Here is an 18,757-nt window from a genome sequence, read left to right on the forward strand (position 1 = left end):
ACTGACATGATACTTCACTGAAAGCCAGTTCAAGCAACTCCAAGGAATGTGATAGAATGATTATCAAATACAGTTGTGCAGTGTGGAAGATTCCCCAAGATCCAAGGAAAAGTAACATTAGCAAATTTGCCAATGACACAAAGCTGGGTGGCAGTGTGAAATGTGAGGAGGATGTTATGAGAATGCAGGGTGACTTGGACAGGCTGGGTGAGTGGGCAGATGCAGTTTATTGTGGATAAATGTGAGGTTATCCACTTTGGTGGTAAGAACAGGAAGGCAGATTATTATCTAAACGGAGTCAAGTTAGGAAAAGGGGAAGTACAATGAGATCTAGGTGTTCTTGTACATCAATCACTGAAAGCAAGCATGCAAGTATAGCAGGCTGTGAAGAAAGCTAATGGCATGCTGGCCTTCATAACAAGGGGAATTGAGTATAAGAGCAAAGATGTCCTTCTGCAGCTGTACAGGGCCCTGGTGAGACCACACCTGGAGTACTGTGTGCAGTTTTGGTCTCCAAATTTGAGGAAGGACATTCTTGCTATTGAGGGAATGCAGCGTAGGTTCACAAGGTTAATTCCCAGGATGGCAGGACTGTCATATGTCGAAAGATTGGAGCGACTGAGTTTGTATACTCTGGAATTTAGAAGACTGAGAGGGGATCTTATTGAAACCTATAAGATTATTAAGGGATTGGACACACTGGAAGCAGGATGCATGTTCCCGCTGATGGGTGAGTCCAGAACCAGAGGCCACAGTTTAAGAATAAGGGGTAGGCCATTTAGAACGGAGTTGAGAAAAAACTTTTTCACCCAGAGAGTGGTGGATATATGGAATGCTTTGCCCCAGAAGGCTGTGGAGGCCAAGTCTCTGGATGCTTTCAAGAAAGAGTTGGATAGAGCTCTTAAAGATAGCGGAATCAAAGGTAATGGGGATAAGGCAGGAACTGGATACTGATTGTGGATGATCAGCCATGATCACAGTGAATGGCGGTGCTGGTTCAAAGGGCTGAATGGCCTACTCCTACACCTATTGTCTATTGAATCAATACTGCAACCACACGATTGTGCACACTTCCTTGAACTATAGCACCTTGTGTATCAACATGATTCCATTTTCTCAGTCCATTGTTTTTAAATTAGTGTGCTTGCATCATATAAGTGTAAATGACTTTCCTTGCAGTGGCCCTATGTTTATTTCGAAGTTATTCAAAGTTCCAACACTCTTCCTCCGGAAATATAAAATAACCTGCCTCACATCTCACTGGGTCGATGTTCTGGACTGATGCCTGTGAGGGAAATAGTAAATAACACTGTCCATTCTGATTTGTTGGACAGACTTGTGTGAAAGTGAATTAGTATCTTCTGAAAAAAGGAGTGAAAGTTCACCAAATTTTTTCAAAAAGTCAAGATAGGAATTAGAAAAGCAAAATAGACATTAATTTGAGGATTACTTTTAATACATTTACGTATTAGCGTTCCCCAAATAAATCAACAGATTGCCAGTCAATCCAATGTATATTTTGCATAATGGTATTACTGAAGGGCTGAATAATGATACCAGTTTCTTCTGAACTACATACTTATGTTTACATTCTGTAAATGTATGAATTTAACTTGGGGAAGATTTTGTGTCTGCATTTTTTGTTTGTTTTTGGATTGTATGACTGTAATTCATCATCTCAGATGCTATTATACAAGCTGAAAAGAAATCTCGGTGAGATGAGATGAGATTTAACCTGCCCAGTCTATTTAAACTTCCTCATTCCTTTTCTTAACTGTAAGATCTCTCTTAAAATACTTCAAATTTAATACAAGATAATACAAATCATCATGTACATTATCACCAGTGATACATCGGACACAACTGCATGGACTAGATAGTAGTAGTAGGCAGCCATCGATCCCAGGGGTCATGGGTTTGTGCCTCTGGTGGACTGTGTCCCCTCCAGAGCACAAGCCTGGGTGGGAAGACTTGAAGAATCGGCTGTTGCCCATGCACAGGGCTCCCCCTTCCAAGTTACTGATGTAGTCCAAGGGAAGGGCAAACACTGATACAGCTTGGCACCAGTGTCATCATAGAGGTTGCCAGAGTGAAGTTGTAAACAATATCAAACTGCCTTAGAGAACCCACCTAGGGTTTCTTCCTCGGCATTTACTCCCAAAGCCTTTCCCATGGGTGGGTATGGCCACAGTACAATCCATCCAAGGCTGATGAGCCCCACCTGTCCCCATCTGGACTAGATACATGCTGGAGAATTTAATAACAAAATAAAAGTACCTTTCTGGCTGATGAGAGATCTTGATCCCACTGCCTAAACAAGGAATATTTTCTTGATATGTACAATATTACTAGAAGTAAAAGGCACACAGGATTTAATAAACTTTGATGCTAATAAGTAATTTCTAAAGTATGTAAGCTGCTTTGAGAAGATAGTTTGAAGTAAAGCCATAAATAGCAAAGACTATTAGCAATTTTTCTGTCTCTTCAATACTCATTTTGCTGTCCCACTTGATCTCTACTCACATTACCTCAATGGGAAATTTATCTGATAATGTAAATACAATTACAAATAAGGGCAATTTCTGTATTTTTTTTTACTAAATGTAATCTATTAACCAGCAGATCAGAGATACAATTATGTTGCATTCTAGGGTTCAGTGTTGGCTGAGCCCAGAGCAATGTAATGTCATAGCTTGCAACAGGCTCCTTAACAGCCCCATACATATGGAGATTAGGAAATTGGTAGCTGGTTTATTATTGTCACCTACTAAGTAGTGAAAAGCACTTGTCTGCATGCCTTCCAGACAGATCATTTCATATCTAGGAAGCTTTTTTTAAAAAAAGGATAAAAAAGCAGAATGCAGAACACTGTTACAGCTGCAGAGGAAGAGTTGTGCAGGTAAATAAATAAAGTGCAAAGGGCAAATCAACAGCTTATCTTTAATGTATGAGGTACAATAAGGAGTCTCATAATCGCGGCATTGAAGCTGTCCTTGAGCTTAGTAGTACGTGTTCTTACAGTTTGTAAATTGTTCACATCATTTATGAAATGTTAAGAGTAGAAGTATCTGACAGAAACTTGATATATTAGATAAATAACAAAGTAAAAATACCCTATGTAACATCACAGCTGTGCTATCCAACTAAATTTAAAAGAATGCATTTCACATTTGGTTGTTTGATGTCCAGATCAGTTGCAATAAATTAGAGGAAGACTTAATTCCCATTGTTAAGGAAGTTGGCATGTTCACTCAACCTCCTAGCAGGGAAGATGGCCCTACTAATGATGTGATGGACAGTCAGAGTTCAGTCATTATTCAAAAACCTGAGTTCCCAGCATACAATTTGGAAAAATGGAGGTGCTATTCAGGAAGTGATTGGGGTAATAAATTGTAATACTCTAAAGGAAGCTTTAATTTAAAAAAATTGTTACCTAGATTGCAGCCCTGAAAAATTACATTATTTATGATTAGCAATTAAATATTGCCAGGTAGGAAACTGGCTGCAGATTATAGATGTTTGTTATCAATAAAGTTATATTTTCAGTAAACCAATTTACTCCTGAAAGATTCTGTACTGGAGCCATTAGGTATAGTCAGAATTCATGACTTAAATGAGAACAAACTTGGAAGCATTCACAAGTAGTTAATTCAATGCATGCACTAATTACATAAAACAGCACGTAGCAGATAGCTAACTACTGTCTGTAACAGAATGAACAAGTTCAGATTAATTGTGTGCCACGATTCTTTTCTTGCTCTTGGAGCAAACTATTTTCTCACATAGTACTTCCTCCAATTTTAATCAATCTTTGCTTAGCACAATGCATTTTAAATAAAAATGGCAAAAGAACATCAACCACCACCTTTTATTAAATAACCTTTCAAATTACTTTGGGGATGTGGCTCATGACCAACTGGGGAAAGATCAACCACTTCTATCGTTTTCAAGAGAAGTAAAATTCAAAGCTAACAAAATCCCTGCATTTGGAAATAGCTTTGATGTTGCAGCAGTTGACATAGCTTGGGTGCCAAGTATGCATTTCTTTAAAAAGCCTACCACATCAGAGCCCTGTTGTTGTGGAGTTACAGAATGAATGAAAGAGTGGTACCAGTTAAGTGCATTCGGTGTTGGCCTCAGTGCTGCCTGCATGGAGTTGGCGCTCTTGATTGCATAAGCATTGAGATGAGCAAAAAAAAAATGCATATTAGATTCTAACACCTTTTTTTAATAATTCTGCTAAAATTTAACTGCATCCATATACAAAAGGATTTTGCTGCCTTCTGCAGTCCTTGTATGTCTACTTCTTGGCATAATTTCATATTTCAGTATATTGGCCATGATTCAGGTGAGAATCAAAGTGAATCCAGCTATTGTTGAATGGTGCAAATCAAGACAGTATATAGTTTTTTTAAATCTAGGAAATGTGCACAGCTACTATTGTTCTGTGAATGCATGTGTAATTCAGAAGTATGGTCCAGAGATACAAAGAAAATTCAGATGGAAGTATTGGAGAGTGAATCCTCAACATCACTCACTAGATTAGATGCCATGGCATTACAGCAAATATAAAATAAAAATAAATCAGGGCTCCTAAGCATTGAAACTGCTTAGAGGAAGCATTTAAGGCAGCAAGGCCACTGAAAATACTGTGACTGAGCAACTTTGAAACTGAATCATCATTTGACAAATTCTGGCGAAACTTACTGAAACTGAAGAACATCACTGGCAGCCTGAGACTGCATGGGATTATGACAACCAGCATGAGTGTACAAACCTAGATGATCTCATCTTTCCCCACCCCCCAATCTACCAGTGCAGATGCAACTATCCTTGACAGTGTAGATTGAGGTGACAACTGTATAGCACAAATGAAGATGAAATCCTGTCTTCACACAAAGGACATCTTCCTATGCCAAATGAGATAAGATTCAGATGATATCCAGCAGGTTATATTTGGACAAACATATGCGATTGGAAATTAGCATCAGCAGAATTGAATTATATCACAATATGTAACCTTGTGGCTTTTACAATTACCAACAAGTCAGTGGAATTCAATGAACAATGTAACATGTTGTCAACAGCACCAAGCGTACCTTAAAAAAAGTAGCACACTGGTGAAAGATTCTATTTGTGGTAAACAGCAGAAGTAGCAGTTACGAGTCGAATGCTAGCCAATCCCACAACCAAAGGATCAGATCAAATCTGCAGTTCCGCAAATCTCGTAATCAATGGTGATAGAGAGACAGCTAATAGGAAAAATAAATTTTGTCATCTCAATTAATGATGAGGTTCAGAACACTAATGCAAAAGAAAAGGCAAGACTTGGATTTTTAGCTAGCTGTTGGCAAACCATTTACTATCACAAAAGCTTGTATTTACTTAGGCAGGTTAGTTCACTTGGAATGCACTGTATTAGCAAAAACGAGCTTGATCAACAACCCAGCTGTGGCGCTGAAGAGTAACAGTGCTGAAGGCCTATGCTACAGATTTATCTGTTCTTGGAGTCAAATTATTTCAGCACAGCTACAATAGCAACTATCTGAATTTACAAATATTACTGTATTAGTTTTATTTTTAAAATGTTGACAAATAAAATTATCAAAGTTTATATTGTGAATGATGTACAATTTTTAAAAATGACACAATTCCTTGACACATTCTCCAAAACGTTGAAATTACACCACAGTCAAGTATGTGGAGAAAATTAAATAAGTTTGAAACAAGATTCAATTAAGAATTCTCTATTTTGTGGGGAATTTATGCATCATAGGAATTCTTTTTAAGATGAGGAAACAGTCGAATAGTAATAGATTTTCAGATTTGATTTGGCATCAACTCTACTATGAGAAATCAAAACCACCAATAATCCATTATATCATTGTAAAGTTATGTTCATGCTCATGGCAGATGTTCACTCCTGCAGCAGCTACCGAGGATGGTGTTGTTCAGAAGGCATAACAGTATTTTCCTCTTTGGTTTTCACAAATACTTGGGATCCTACAGTCAGAAACACAGAATGTCCTGAGGTAGTCGGTAGCTTGTGAAACAGATATACCCCAAAGGTCATCTGGAAAGAATCAGACTATTGTTAACAGCTGTTTTTTTTGAGGTGTTCTTGATTACATTGAAGAAAATATATCTGGGTTAATGGACCAAGTGAAATCCCATGAACAATTATTTCTTCTGCTCATCTTATTTTCTATTACACTTATTTCAGTATTTAGCATCTGAAAATAGTAAAATGGCATCTCACCACCCACTCTCCCCCCCCATCCCAACCACCAGAGTGACGCTCTTTATTTCATTCTTGGCATCAGTCACCAGAGAACTCCTGTTGAGATTTCCAAATAAAGGGGGCCTGGGACAACATGACAATATTTTTGGAGGACTGCATTTGAAATATAAATTGTCTTTTCATTGACCATCATTGATATTTCCATAACAAATGGGGCATCCACTGCAACAATGCAGAGGGATACTCAAACTTCCATTGTTCTGACACCCCTCACAGTACGTCCACTCCATCTTATCCCCAAATGTTGCTCCCAAACATGCCAAAGCTCTCCAGTTCTTTGACTACTCTACTGGAGCAGAGTAGAAAGAAGGATGATCATATGGTGGTGTATAAAATCTCGAGCACAGATAGGGTCATTCTGCACAGTCTTTTTCCTATGGTTAGGGAATCAAGAATTAGAGGACATAGTTTTAAGATGAGAGGGAGAGATTTAATAGGAACATGAGGGGCAACTTCTTCAACCAGAGTGTGGTTCGTATATAGAATGAGATATATTAACAGCATTTAAAAGGTACTTGGACAGTTAGATACAGTAGATAGAGAAGGTTTAGAGGGACATCGGCCCAATATGGGCAAGTGGGACAAAATGCATAGATACACTTGAGAGGAAACTAGGGAATTATATTGGAAAAAGAATGAGCACATTTACTGATAGGTTGCAAATGAAGAATAGCTGGAGGAGACTCATGATGAACAAAAAAGATGCAGTAGAGTGAAACATATTCTCAGTGTTTCACAGTGCAACTGATGGTCTTTGCAGCCTAGCAAGTAACTAACTTGATTTATTAGGAACAACGCAATTGTAATATTTTTATTGGATCATTTATGTGCCTTATAAAATCTATCACATTGCTGTTTAGTACAATTAGTCACTGACTAGTTGTGAGATTTACTCTTTTTAAGAAAAGAGACATTTACCTTTCTCCCCTTGCATGAAGATAGTGTCTGCAGGGGTTCTTTGCTTCTTCTTCCATTTTCTTGGTTAATACAAATCATTTGACACCTGCTACATTTCCCTACAATCTGCAAAATGTGTGTATTAGTAATAATACTTGGTACCATTACTATTGCTTCTAACATAACCTTGTAATAAATCATATGGTTATAACAAGAATTTAAAATTAGTTGTATGAATGGTACAGGGTAACAAGGCAGTGGAGTTCACCTGTGTCAGGGATACTTAGTGTAGTTTAAATAGCCGTTGTGTGTTCTTCATGCTGTTTGTTGGCGTCCCGGGAGACACAGAGTCTCCCAGGGAACTACATACTTTATACTTTATTGTCACCAAACAATTGATACTAGCAGATACAATCATCACAGTGATATTTGATTCTGCGCTTCCCACTCCCTGGAGTACAAATCGATAGTAAATATTAAAAATTTAAATTATAAATCATAAATAGAAAATGAAAAGTAAGGTAGTGCAAAAAAAAACTGAGAGGCAGGTCCGGATATTTGGAGGGTACGGCCCAGATCCAGGTCAGGATCTGTACAGCAGTCTTATCACAGTTGGAAAGAAGCTGTTCCCAAATCTGGCCGTACGAGTCTTCAAGCTCCTGAGCCTTCTCCCAGAGGGAAGAGGACGAAAAATGTGTTGGCTGGGTGGGTCGTGTCCTTGATTATCCCGGCAGCACTGCTCCGACAGCGTGCAGTGTAAAGTGAGTCCAAGGACGGAAGATTGGTTTGTGTGATGTGCTGCGCCATGTTCACGATCTTCTGCAGCTTCTTCTGGTCTTGGACAGGACAACTTCCATACCACGTTGTGATGCACCCGAGAAGAATGCTTTCTATGGTACATCCATAAAAATTAGTAAGGGTTTTAGGGGACAGGCCAAATTTCTTTAGTTTTCTCAGGAAGTAAAGGCGCTGGTGGGCCTTCTTGGCAGTGAACTCTGCTTGGTTGGACCAAGTCAGGTCACTTGTGATATTGACCCCGAGGAACTTAAAGCTTTTGACCTGTTCCTCTTGTGCACCACCGATGTAAATTGGGTTGTGTGGTTCACTACTCCTTCTGAATTCAACAACCAATTCCTTCGTCTTGCTGACATTGAGGGATAGGTTATTGTCTTTGCACTATGCCACCAGGTTCTTAATTTCCTCTCTGTACTCAAACTCATCATTACCCAAGATACGGCCTACAATTGTGGTGTCATCAGCAAACTTATATATTGAGTTTGATGGAAACTTGGCTACACAATCATGGGTGTACAGTGAGTACAGCAGGGGGCTGAGTACACAGCCTTGTGGGGCACCGGTGCTCAGAGTGATTGTAGAGGAGAGCTTGTCCCCTATTTTTACAGCCTGGGTCCTGTCTGTGAGGAAGTTGAAGATCCAGCTGCAGATCTGAGTGCTAAGGCCCAGGTTCCGGAGCTTAGGAATCAGTTTATTTGGAAGGATGGTATTAAAGGCAGAGCTGTAGTCAATGCGTCTTTATTCTCCAGGTGTTCTAAGGAGGAATATAGGGCCAGAGAGATGGTATCTGCCATTGACCTGTTGCTCCGGCAGGTGAATTGCAAAGCATCGAGGTTGACCGGTAGGCTGTGGTTGATGTGTGCCATAACCAATCTCTTGAAGCACTTCACAGCAATTGATGTCAGAGCCACAGGTCGGTAGTCATTCAGGCATGCCACCTTGCTCTTCTTCGGCACTGGGATTATCGTTACCTTCTTAAAACACGAGGGGATCTTAGACTTAAGCAAGGAGCAGTTGAAGATGTTAGCAAACACTCCAGCTAGCTCGCTTGCACAGGCCCGGAGAACCCGTCCCGGGACGCCATCTGGGCCCGTTGCCTTCCTTGGATTTATCTTCAGGAAGGCCCTTCTAATGTCCTCCTCGGTGACGATGAATCTTGATGCAACCAGGTCCAGTTCATCCGGAGGGAGCGGGACGCTCCTCTTCTGTTCAAATCTTGCGCAGAATACGTTAAATTTGTCAGGAAGAGAAGCGCCACAGTTATTGATATTCCCAGCCTTTTCTTTGCGCCCAGTGATCTCATTTAATACATCTCTGGGCATCCAGCTGCAGTTCCTTGAAGACTGTGTTAGAGATCTGGAGCAGCAGCTGGGTGACTTTTGGCTTGTACGGGAGGGTGAGGAGATCATCGATTGGAGTTACGGGGTAGTAGTCACCTATAAGTTGCGGGTAGCTGGGTGACTGTCAGAAGAAGGCATGGGAAGTTAGCGCAGAGTAAGCTGTGGCCATTCCCCTCACTAATAAGTATACCCTCTTGGATGTTGTTGTGGGGGATAACCTCTCAGGGGAATGCCACGGAGACCAGGTCACTGGCACTGAGCATGGGTCCATGATTCAGAATGAAAAAAGGGAGAAGGGAGAGCGGTAATGATGGAGGACACAATAGTCAGATGAACAGAAAGGAGATTCTTTGGACGTGAACAAGACACCTGGACAGTATATTGCCTCCTAGGTGCCAAGATCAGGGACGTCTCAGTTCGCGTCCACAGCATTTTAGAGCGGAAGCGAGAGCAGGCAGATGTCTCGGTACATATTGGTACCAATGACATAGGAAGGAAAAGCAAACAGATCCTGAAGAGAGAATTTAGAGAAGTAGGCAGAAAGCTGAGAAGCAGGATCTCGAGGGTTTGTAATTTCTGGATTGCATTAGCGGCAGACCAATCGATTTGCAGAGGGAGAGGACCGTACAGGTTGGGGAGGAGTGTTTAAAAAAAAAGGAGCATTTCGTGGGGCTCGGTGTATTAGAGGTGGACTAATCGATTCACAGAGAGAAAGCAAGCTTTGCACAGGTCGGGGAGACAGTTAAAAAAAAAAGTGTTTCACAGGGCTCGGTGCATTAGTGGTGGACCATTCAATTTGCGATTCATTAGCAGGAGCAATTAGAAGTAAAGCAGGGTCAAAGCAGCGCGGCCATTGTGTGAGTGGACCAGTATAGGAGTGGGAATTTGAAGCTTTGGCTCAAATACATATAGAATACGTTAAGTTCATCAGGAAGAGAAGCGCCACAGTTATTGATATTCCCAGCCTTTTCTTTGCGCCCAGTGATCTCATTTAGACCCTGCCATAGTCTACTGGCATCCCTTTGGTTAGCCTGGGCTTCCAACTTGGCTCGATATTGCCTCTTGGCACCCTTAATGGCTTTCCGGAGTTCACGCCTGGATTCCGTGTAGCGACTGGTATCCCCAGACCAAAAAGCTGCAGCTCTAGCCTTTAAAAGGGACTTGACCTCATAATTCATCCAAGGTTTCCGGTTAGGGAATACCCGGATCGTCTTGCGAGACATACAGTAACTAGTAGAGTGGATAGGGGAGAACCAGTGGATGTGGTATATTTGGATTTTCAAAAGGCTTTTGACAAGGTCCCACACAGGAGATTAGTGTGCAAACTTAAAGCACACGGTATTGGGGGTATGGTATTGATGTGGATAGAGAATTGGTTGGCAGACAGGACCTTTTCAGAATGGCAGGCAGTGACTAGTGGGGTACCGCAAGGCTCAGTGCTGGGACCCCAGTTGTTTACAATATATATTAATGATTTAGATGAGGGAATTAAATGCAGCATCTCCAAGTTTGCAGATGACACGAAGCTGGGCGGCAGTGTTAGCTGTGAGGAGGATGCTAAGAGGATGCAGGGTGACTTGGATAGGTTTGGTGAGTGGGCAGATTCATGGCAGATGCAATTTAATGTGGATAAATGTGAGGTTATCCACTTTGGTGGCAAGAACAGGAGAACAGATTATTATCTGAATGGTGGCCGATTAGGGAAAGGGGAGGTGCAACGAGACCTGGGTGTCATTGTACACCAGTCATTGAAAGTGGGCATGCAGGTACAGCAGGCGGTGAAAAAGGTGAATGGTATGTTGCCATTCATAGCAAGAGGATTCGAGCACAGGAGCAGGGAGGTTCGACTGCAGTTGTACAACGCCTTGGTGAGACCACAGCTGAAGTATTGTGTGCAGTTTTGGTCCCCTAATCTGAGGAAAGACACTCTTGCCATAGAGGGAGTACAAAGAAGGTTCACAAGATTGATTCCTGGGATGGCAGGACTTTCATATGAAGAAAGACTAGATCGACTAGGCTTATACTCGCTGGAATTTAGAAGATTGAGGGGGGATCTTATTGAAAGGATTTGACAGGCTAGATGCAGGAAGATTGTTCCCGATGTTGGGGAAGTCCAGACCGAGGGGTCACAGTTTAAGGATAAAGGGGAAGCCTTTTAGGACCGAGATGAGGAAAAACTTCTTCACACAGAGAGTGGTGAATCTGTGGAATTCTCTGCCACAGGAAACGGTTGAGGCCAGTTCATTGGCTATATTTAAGAGGGAGTTAGATATGGCCCTTGTGACTAAAGGGATCGGGGGTATGGAGAGAAAGCAGGTACAGGGTTCTGAGTTGGATGATCAGCCATGATCATACTGAATGGTGGTGCAGGCTCGAAGGGCCAAATGGCCTACTCCTGCACCTATTTTCTATGTTTAGGATAGGACAAAGTCAGCATGGTTTCCTTAAGGGAAACTCTTGCCTGCCAAACCTGTTGGAATTCTTTGAGATTACAAGTAGGATAGATAAATGGGATGTAGTGCATGCTGTATATTTGGACTTTCAGAAGGCCTTTGACAGGGTGTCTCACATGAGGCAACTTACTAAGTTAAGAGCCCATGGTATTACAGGAAAGATACCGGCATAACTGGAGCATTGGCTGATTGGTAGGAGGCTGTGAGTGGGAATAAAAGGATCCTTTTCTGTTCGGCTGCCAGTGACTAGTAGTGTTCTGCAGGGATCAGTGTTGGGACTGCTTCTTTTAATACTCTGTATCAATGATTTAGATGATGAAATACATGGCTTTGTTGCCAAATTTGCAGATAATACGATTAGTGGAGGGGCAGATAGTGTTGAAGAAACAGGAAGGCTGCAGAAGGACTCAAACAGATTGGGAGAATGGGCAAGAAAGTGGCAAATGAAATACAATATTGGAAAATGCATGGTTATGTACTTTGGTAGAAGAAATGAATATGCAGACTATTTTCTAAATGGAGAGAAAATCCAAAAATCCGAGATGCAAAGGGACTTGCGCGTTCTTGTGCAGAACACCCAAAAGATTAACTTGCAAGTTGAGTCTGTGGTGAGGAAGGCAAATGCAATGTTAGTATTCATTTCAAGAGAGCCAGAATATAAAAGCAGGGCTGTTATGCTGAGGCTTTATAAGGCACTGGTGAGGCCTCACCTTGAGTATTGTGAATAGTGTTGGGCTTCTTATCTCAGAAAAGTTGTGCTAGCATTGGAGAGGGTTCAGAGGAGGGTCACAAATATGATTCCAGGAATGAAAGGGTTATCAATATGAGGAACATTTGATGGCTCTGGGCCTGTACTCGCTGGAATTCAGAAGGATGGGGGTGGGGGGGAATCTCATTGAAATATTTAAAATGTTGAAAGACCTAGACAGGGTAGATATGGAAAGGATGTTTCCCAAGGTGGGGGAGACTTGGACAAGAAGGCACAGCCTCAGGATAGAGGGGCATCCATTTAAACCATTAAATATCACTATGCAGATTAAAAGATTCTATTTACCTGAAAAGAACAAGAAACACCATCTATCACCACCTCAGACCAGTCATCTTCCTCATATGGCCTCATTGTACTTATTACAAGGTTGGGTCGGAAACAATGGATGAGTCCGTCAGTTGTTAGTGCTTCAGCAGAATTTGAATCATATGTTCCTTCTCTGCCAAAGTTTCAGAAGAACAATTAAGAATGTCCTGGAATTATAAATGATTATCTGGATAGACCCTGCAAAGATCAGCTTCTGAAACCATGAACATTATAAAGAAAATGGAAAAATCTACCCAGAACAGCACGGAAAATAACACCTACCAATCAGCCACAATGCATTTGCTAAAATCTCACATTTTTAGCATTTTTGAAATTACATTATGTCCTTTCTTTACTAATGAGGATTTCACTGTGCAACAGAGTGATATATTAAAGGATCTTATGATGTTCTGTAATTGTGCCAGGATAGTGCATAAATTACAGGGGTTCATGTGGTTAGGCATTACAAATTTGAATCCATTAATTTATTAAAATCAATTTATGCAGTTTGAACACTATATTTTTGAGAGATTGGTTGTCATTGACCCCATCTGTTAGTTCTATCAAACATCAAGTAATGGAGGAGTGGCCGAGTGTTAATTTGAAAAATTATACAGGTTTGGGAATGGTCTGTGAGGCAAATTTGGTAAAAATTTTGCAACAAGAGTCAACTCTTGCCTCCTTTATGTTCTTCAAGGACCTTGTCTGATTCCACTTCCAATGAACTTAGATATGCTTCCTTTATCCTTTTGACTAAATTATCTCTTTTCATCCAATGTTCTTGAACCTTACAATCCTTATCTTTCATCCTTACAGGATTGTGGTAGCCCTGAATGTTTAACCAGTTAACCTTTAAAAGACTCCAAAATATTATTTGTGTATTTACCCCCTCAAAATTTTGCAGCCAAGAATTTCGAGGAATCCAGAAGAGTGACTGCTGAAGAGAAGAGGAGATACAGGAAGGATCCTGCTACCCCAGCACCTGCATCCCCTGTTCCTGTGTCTGCAGATCCAGAACTGGCCTCTGCCATCACCAACGATCGTGCCATCGCTCCTGAGGACTCTTCTTCCCAACTGATCTTCACAAGCGAAGAATCAGCCATCATCACCATCATTTACTCCAACAACTGCTCTCAATCTACATCCCCCAATTGTAATTAGCTTTCCCCAATTTTGTACTTTTGCTTTTTATCTTCGTCCATAATTATCTTATGATGTACATAAATTTATATTGATACATTCAAGCAGGAGTTGGAAAATTCCTTTTATCCCACATCTGAAAGCCAGGCACTTCTTTCTTGCACCTCCTCCTGTGCAATTGTTAGCCAAAGCAGTATATGAAAAGCTCTCGTGTGCCATGTTCGCTCTTTTGGAAAAGTAGAGATGCACGTTGTGAAAGGTATGCCATATGCTACCTTTATGGTGTATGAACTGAGAACATTCACTGAAGGGGAATATGAAGCAGAGACATTACACTGCAGAACGATGAGGATGAACACAGTAGTGCTGGGCGACTGAAGATAATGAAGGTGTACATTAGAGGGATGGGCTATCCCAGGGCCTAATACTGCACCATAGCTATTCAAGTTCCACATCAACTTAGGCTGATAAGACTAAATGTAATACCTGAGAAGCTTAAGATGATTTTTGTAAATATACTCAGATTTAAGTATATTTTATATAGAAGAAAAAATATTGAAATAATTCCAAGTTCATTCCATACAGTGTGGTGCGGGAGAGGGGGAGAAAATAGCAATACAATCAGTCAACCTCAAATGCTGATCTGAGGGAAAAAATAACTTGTTAGGTTTCTCTCAGGTTTATTTACATTTACTTTCTCAAATGCTTTGATGCAATTCCAAGTCTGTGCCCACAATGTGCCTTCTAGCCTCTCCACTTTTTGAGAAGGCACTACTAAACAATAATTTTCTTCAGAAATTGAGCAGAACTCGCCCAGGTTTTGGGATGTACACTGATGCATTTGATTTTGATTTTCAGAAGGCTTTATCTTGAGACTTCCATTAGTTTCCATGGTACTTTAATAGCAGCACTAGTTGCAAATGTAAACATGCTTCCAAAAGTTATGTCCAGATACTTATTACAAATGGATTGCATACTGAAATAGCAGAGGACAAATACAGTTTTTAATGGCTGAAGAGTTTTTTCATTAAACACTGGCAATTATTGCTGTCTTTTGGCAACATAGTCATATTAATTCTAATGATAGGTCTTTGACCTGAAATATTAACTGTGTTTCTCCTACCACAACTAAGTGTTCAAACACTTTTAGTTTTTAATTTCAGATCTGCAGTTTATTATTGTTTTCATGCTGCTCAGTGAATCATTACTATCTATAAGAAGGGAAATAAGATAAATCCTACCTTTGTAATATCTGCTCCTTCAGGTGCAGAATGCTTGCTCTGTTTACGAGAAGATACTGTGCTTCATTCACCAATGAGAGAGAAGGTGACTGGGTCAAAGATTGACCTTGAACTGAAAATTAATGATATCATTCTATATTTAAAGATATCTCTGAGCAGTATTTAAATCTTCATAGACACCTTTGAACAAATTATCTCTTTTTGATTTAAAAGTATAGTAATTAGAAAGCAATGTTTTTTTGTTTCTCAAAACTTTTGTTCTTGTCCACTTTTTAAAGTTTGAAAACTTTAAGCAGAACTTTAATGCTCCACTTTCTGTTATGTACAACTTTTATGCTCCACTTTCTGTTATGTACAATCAGGTAAGAGCAGTCAGATAATTTAGAATATTTTCAATATTTGAACACTTCCATTCTTGTTTCCAACAACCTGTTTAATTTCTTTTGTGAAAATTTGTATCTTACCCTATTATCCAACTGGTAATAAATGTAGTGGGATAACATTCAACTGATTGAAAATCAAGACAAAATATTTTAAGTGGTGCCATGCTGATTATAGTGGTGGTGTTCATTTACATTTTGTTAAATTCTCTCCATTGGAAAGGACACTAACAGCTTTCTTTTGATGAAGGTTTTATGATTACATAACACTACAAAAGCAAATGAATATACTAAATACATCTTAAGGCATAGGCCCCATCTTCTTCACAGCCTTAGTACAAGGAAGATAAAGAAAAAGTGCTCTCATATACCTACTCTTCAAGTCCCGAATCCCAAAAGTCAGTAAGATACTTCGGAAGTGTACTAATTGTCACAAATCAGTACTTTAAAAAAATCTCTTAAAGAATAAAGAAAACTACCCTGTAATTAATAATATTTTAAAATATATACATTATTTAAAAATACGTCAGAACTAATCACACAAATGCCTTTTAAAATGTAGTGAAATGTTAGGCAAGGAAATGCAACCACCTTTTTGAGGTATTGACATCCAAACAACGAATAAACAAAGCAGCCTGCCTCATTCATGGCACTGACTGTGGGAGAAATATTGATAACTCCTGTTCTTTGAATGCAATCATTGATATTTGATGTTCAGCAGTGGGTTTAGAAACATGAAAAATGAACTCTTCAAGGTGAAGTGAAGAGCAATTTCAGCATTTTTTTTTCTGCATTTGTCATTTTATCTGAAGATTAGTATTTTGATAAAATTAAGATATTTTGTCTAAGTTTTAAAGGGCAAATTTCCTTAATATGTAAGCTCTGGATCAGCTGGTTTTCTCTTCCATGATTGCTCACTTCTGGATCTAATCATAATCTCTGTCCTAACATGAACCAAAGAGCTAAATTCCAGAAGTGAGGGGAGAGCGAATGCTTTCGACAATGAGGCAGAATTTGACCAAGCATATTACCATCGGCCCTAGTAAAACTAAGTGGATGAATATTAAGAGGAAGATATTTCAATGGGTAGAGTTCTATGTCACACAAAGAGTTGTGATTAATGGAGGTCAATAATCATAACTTAAGGAGATCATTGCAGGAATTCCTCAGGACAGTGTCTTGGGCCCAAAGTCCTTCAGCAACTCCATCAATGACCTTCTTTCCATCATAAGGTCAGAGTTCACTGATCTTTGCATAACATTCAATTCCATTTACAACCCTTCAACAAATGAAGAAGTCTACGCCTGTATGCAAAAACATAAAGGAGAACATTCAGGCATGGGCTATTGTGGCAAGTAATATTCACAATGCCAAAATCCCAAGCAATACCCATTTATTACAAAAGACTCTACAAATCTACTCCTGATACTTATTATTGATGACTCCTCCACTATCCTTGACCAGAAACTCAATTGGACCAGCCAAATCAATACTCAACTACAAAAGAGAATCATAGTTAAAACTGCATGAGAATCCAGTAATTTGATTGGATCTGCCTGCTTATTAAATCAAGTCTCAAATAAATTTTTCACCCACCCCTTAGAAAGCTTTTACTTTTTAAACAGTTGGAATGTTTAATATTTAATTACTTAAAATTAGTTAAATGTTTTAAATGAAACTAACGAATCAAAGCCAAGTGCTTCTCTTAATTAAAGCTCTAATTCCTTTCAACCCAGCAATCAAGCGATGTGCAAAAACTGTAAACTGGACCGGCATTTGACAATTTTTCTTCAAGTGTCTCTTTTTTATAAACATTTGATACCTTGTTTATGTTTCTTCATCACTCTTTGAAAATCAGAACTCTGTCTAAACAGATAACTTTGCCTTCCAAGAAATGTGGAAATCCATTCTGCAACTTTTTCTCCACAGTTTAATCCTTTTACTCTGCAATGAAAATATATGGTATTAATTTCATAAGTAAATGAATGTACAAAAAACCCTTACTGCCTATTCTGACTGTTCGTACAATTGATTCCTTACGCATTACAACAGATATTCTTCCCACCCATCCATATGCTATATAATCTCTTAGAATAGCTAAAATATTGCATACCTTTCTGCTACCATCTTTTATATCCTTATCCTTTCTGCCTCATTTTCTGTCGTTGAGAGCAAAGCCTTACTCAGACAACAGAAATTACACCAAAATTTCACAAAGAAGCTGTAATAGGACCTTGTCTTACATCATCCCTGCTTTTTCCTAAAAATGAAACTATAGAATCAAAGCAAGGTGCTTCTCGTAATAAACGTCTGATTCCTTTCTACTGGACTTCAGTATTGGATACAATTTTTCTTCAGCAATTGTCTCTTAGCTGAAAAGGATTGAGGACAACAATCAAGTTTTGTGGGTTCTGAAGTTGTTGATGAGGCCAGTGTGGGAACCACAGACGGGTCAGAGTGTAAAATTTAAATCTCATGAAAGCAAATTGGGAAGGTTTCATTCAGTAAATTTGGAAAAGTGCACACTGGCATCAGATAAACTGACTACCCACTACTGAGTTCGCCGGTCAGTGGTGAAGTAGCATCGCACCAGACCAGGCAAGTGGTCTGGGGTTCAAATCTGGCCAGCTCCTTGCACGCTTTTCATCCATGCTAGGTTGAACGTCAAGCTAGCAACTCGGCTTTATAAGAAATGGCAAGGTTGCCACCCGATATGCGACAAGGCATAGGGAGGAACAACAACAAATGTTGAGTATTATTTTAAAACTTCAATACTTATATCCTTCAAGAAAACTGAGACTTAGTCTATGTGCAACTCCATACCCATGCTACACACTCAGGGCAGAAAATTATAACAAAATTGCAAGCATCATATACATCTAAAATTAAAAGAAGAGGGATTTATAGGCATTAAGTTCAAAGTACATTTATTATCAATATATGCAGTATGTATAACCCTGAGGTTTGTCTTCCCCACAAACAGCCACGAAACAAAGAAGTGATGGACCAGTTCAAAGTTAAAACATCAAACCTGTCCCCCAACAGGCAAAAAAAAACCAAATCGCACAAACGGCAAAACAACGAGTGACAAAGGAGAATATAAAACACAAAATCAAAAGAGACCAGGCATATTTA

General features: G+C 39.6%; 1 protein-coding gene and 1 long non-coding RNA gene across 4 annotated transcripts in view; one reads left to right on the forward strand and one right to left on the reverse strand.

The window, feature by feature from the left end:
* Nucleotides 1–18,757, forward strand: part of LOC140195357 (uncharacterized) — a 48,659-nt gene that overhangs the window by 26,549 nt on the left and 3,353 nt on the right. The window lies entirely within an intron of this gene.
* The window catches only part of mocos (molybdenum cofactor sulfurase), a 122,510-nt gene continuing 106,674 nt past the window's right edge, over nucleotides 2,922–18,757 (reverse strand). Inside the window, exons 11-15 of one of the 3 annotated variants that reach the window (XM_072253531.1) lie at nucleotides 17,445–17,566; nucleotides 15,243–15,354; nucleotides 12,841–12,994; nucleotides 7,220–7,324; nucleotides 2,922–6,073 (exon numbers count right to left, since the gene is read on the reverse strand). In XM_072253531.1, coding sequence (XP_072109632.1) covers nucleotides 5,933–6,073; nucleotides 7,220–7,324; nucleotides 12,841–12,994; nucleotides 15,243–15,354; nucleotides 17,445–17,566 — 634 coding nt within the window. In that variant the 3' untranslated portion in view covers nucleotides 2,922–5,932. Of the gene's footprint in view, nucleotides 6,074–7,219; nucleotides 7,325–12,840; nucleotides 13,029–15,242; nucleotides 15,355–17,444; nucleotides 17,567–18,757 lie in introns of those variants that run through there. The other 2 variants (XM_072253532.1, XM_072253533.1) reach the window with 2 other exon arrangements.

The sequence above is a fragment of the Mobula birostris genome, chromosome 3 (genome assembly GCF_030028105.1).
Source record: "Mobula birostris isolate sMobBir1 chromosome 3, sMobBir1.hap1, whole genome shotgun sequence".
NCBI classification, from domain to species: Eukaryota; Metazoa; Chordata; class Chondrichthyes; order Myliobatiformes; family Myliobatidae; genus Mobula; species Mobula birostris.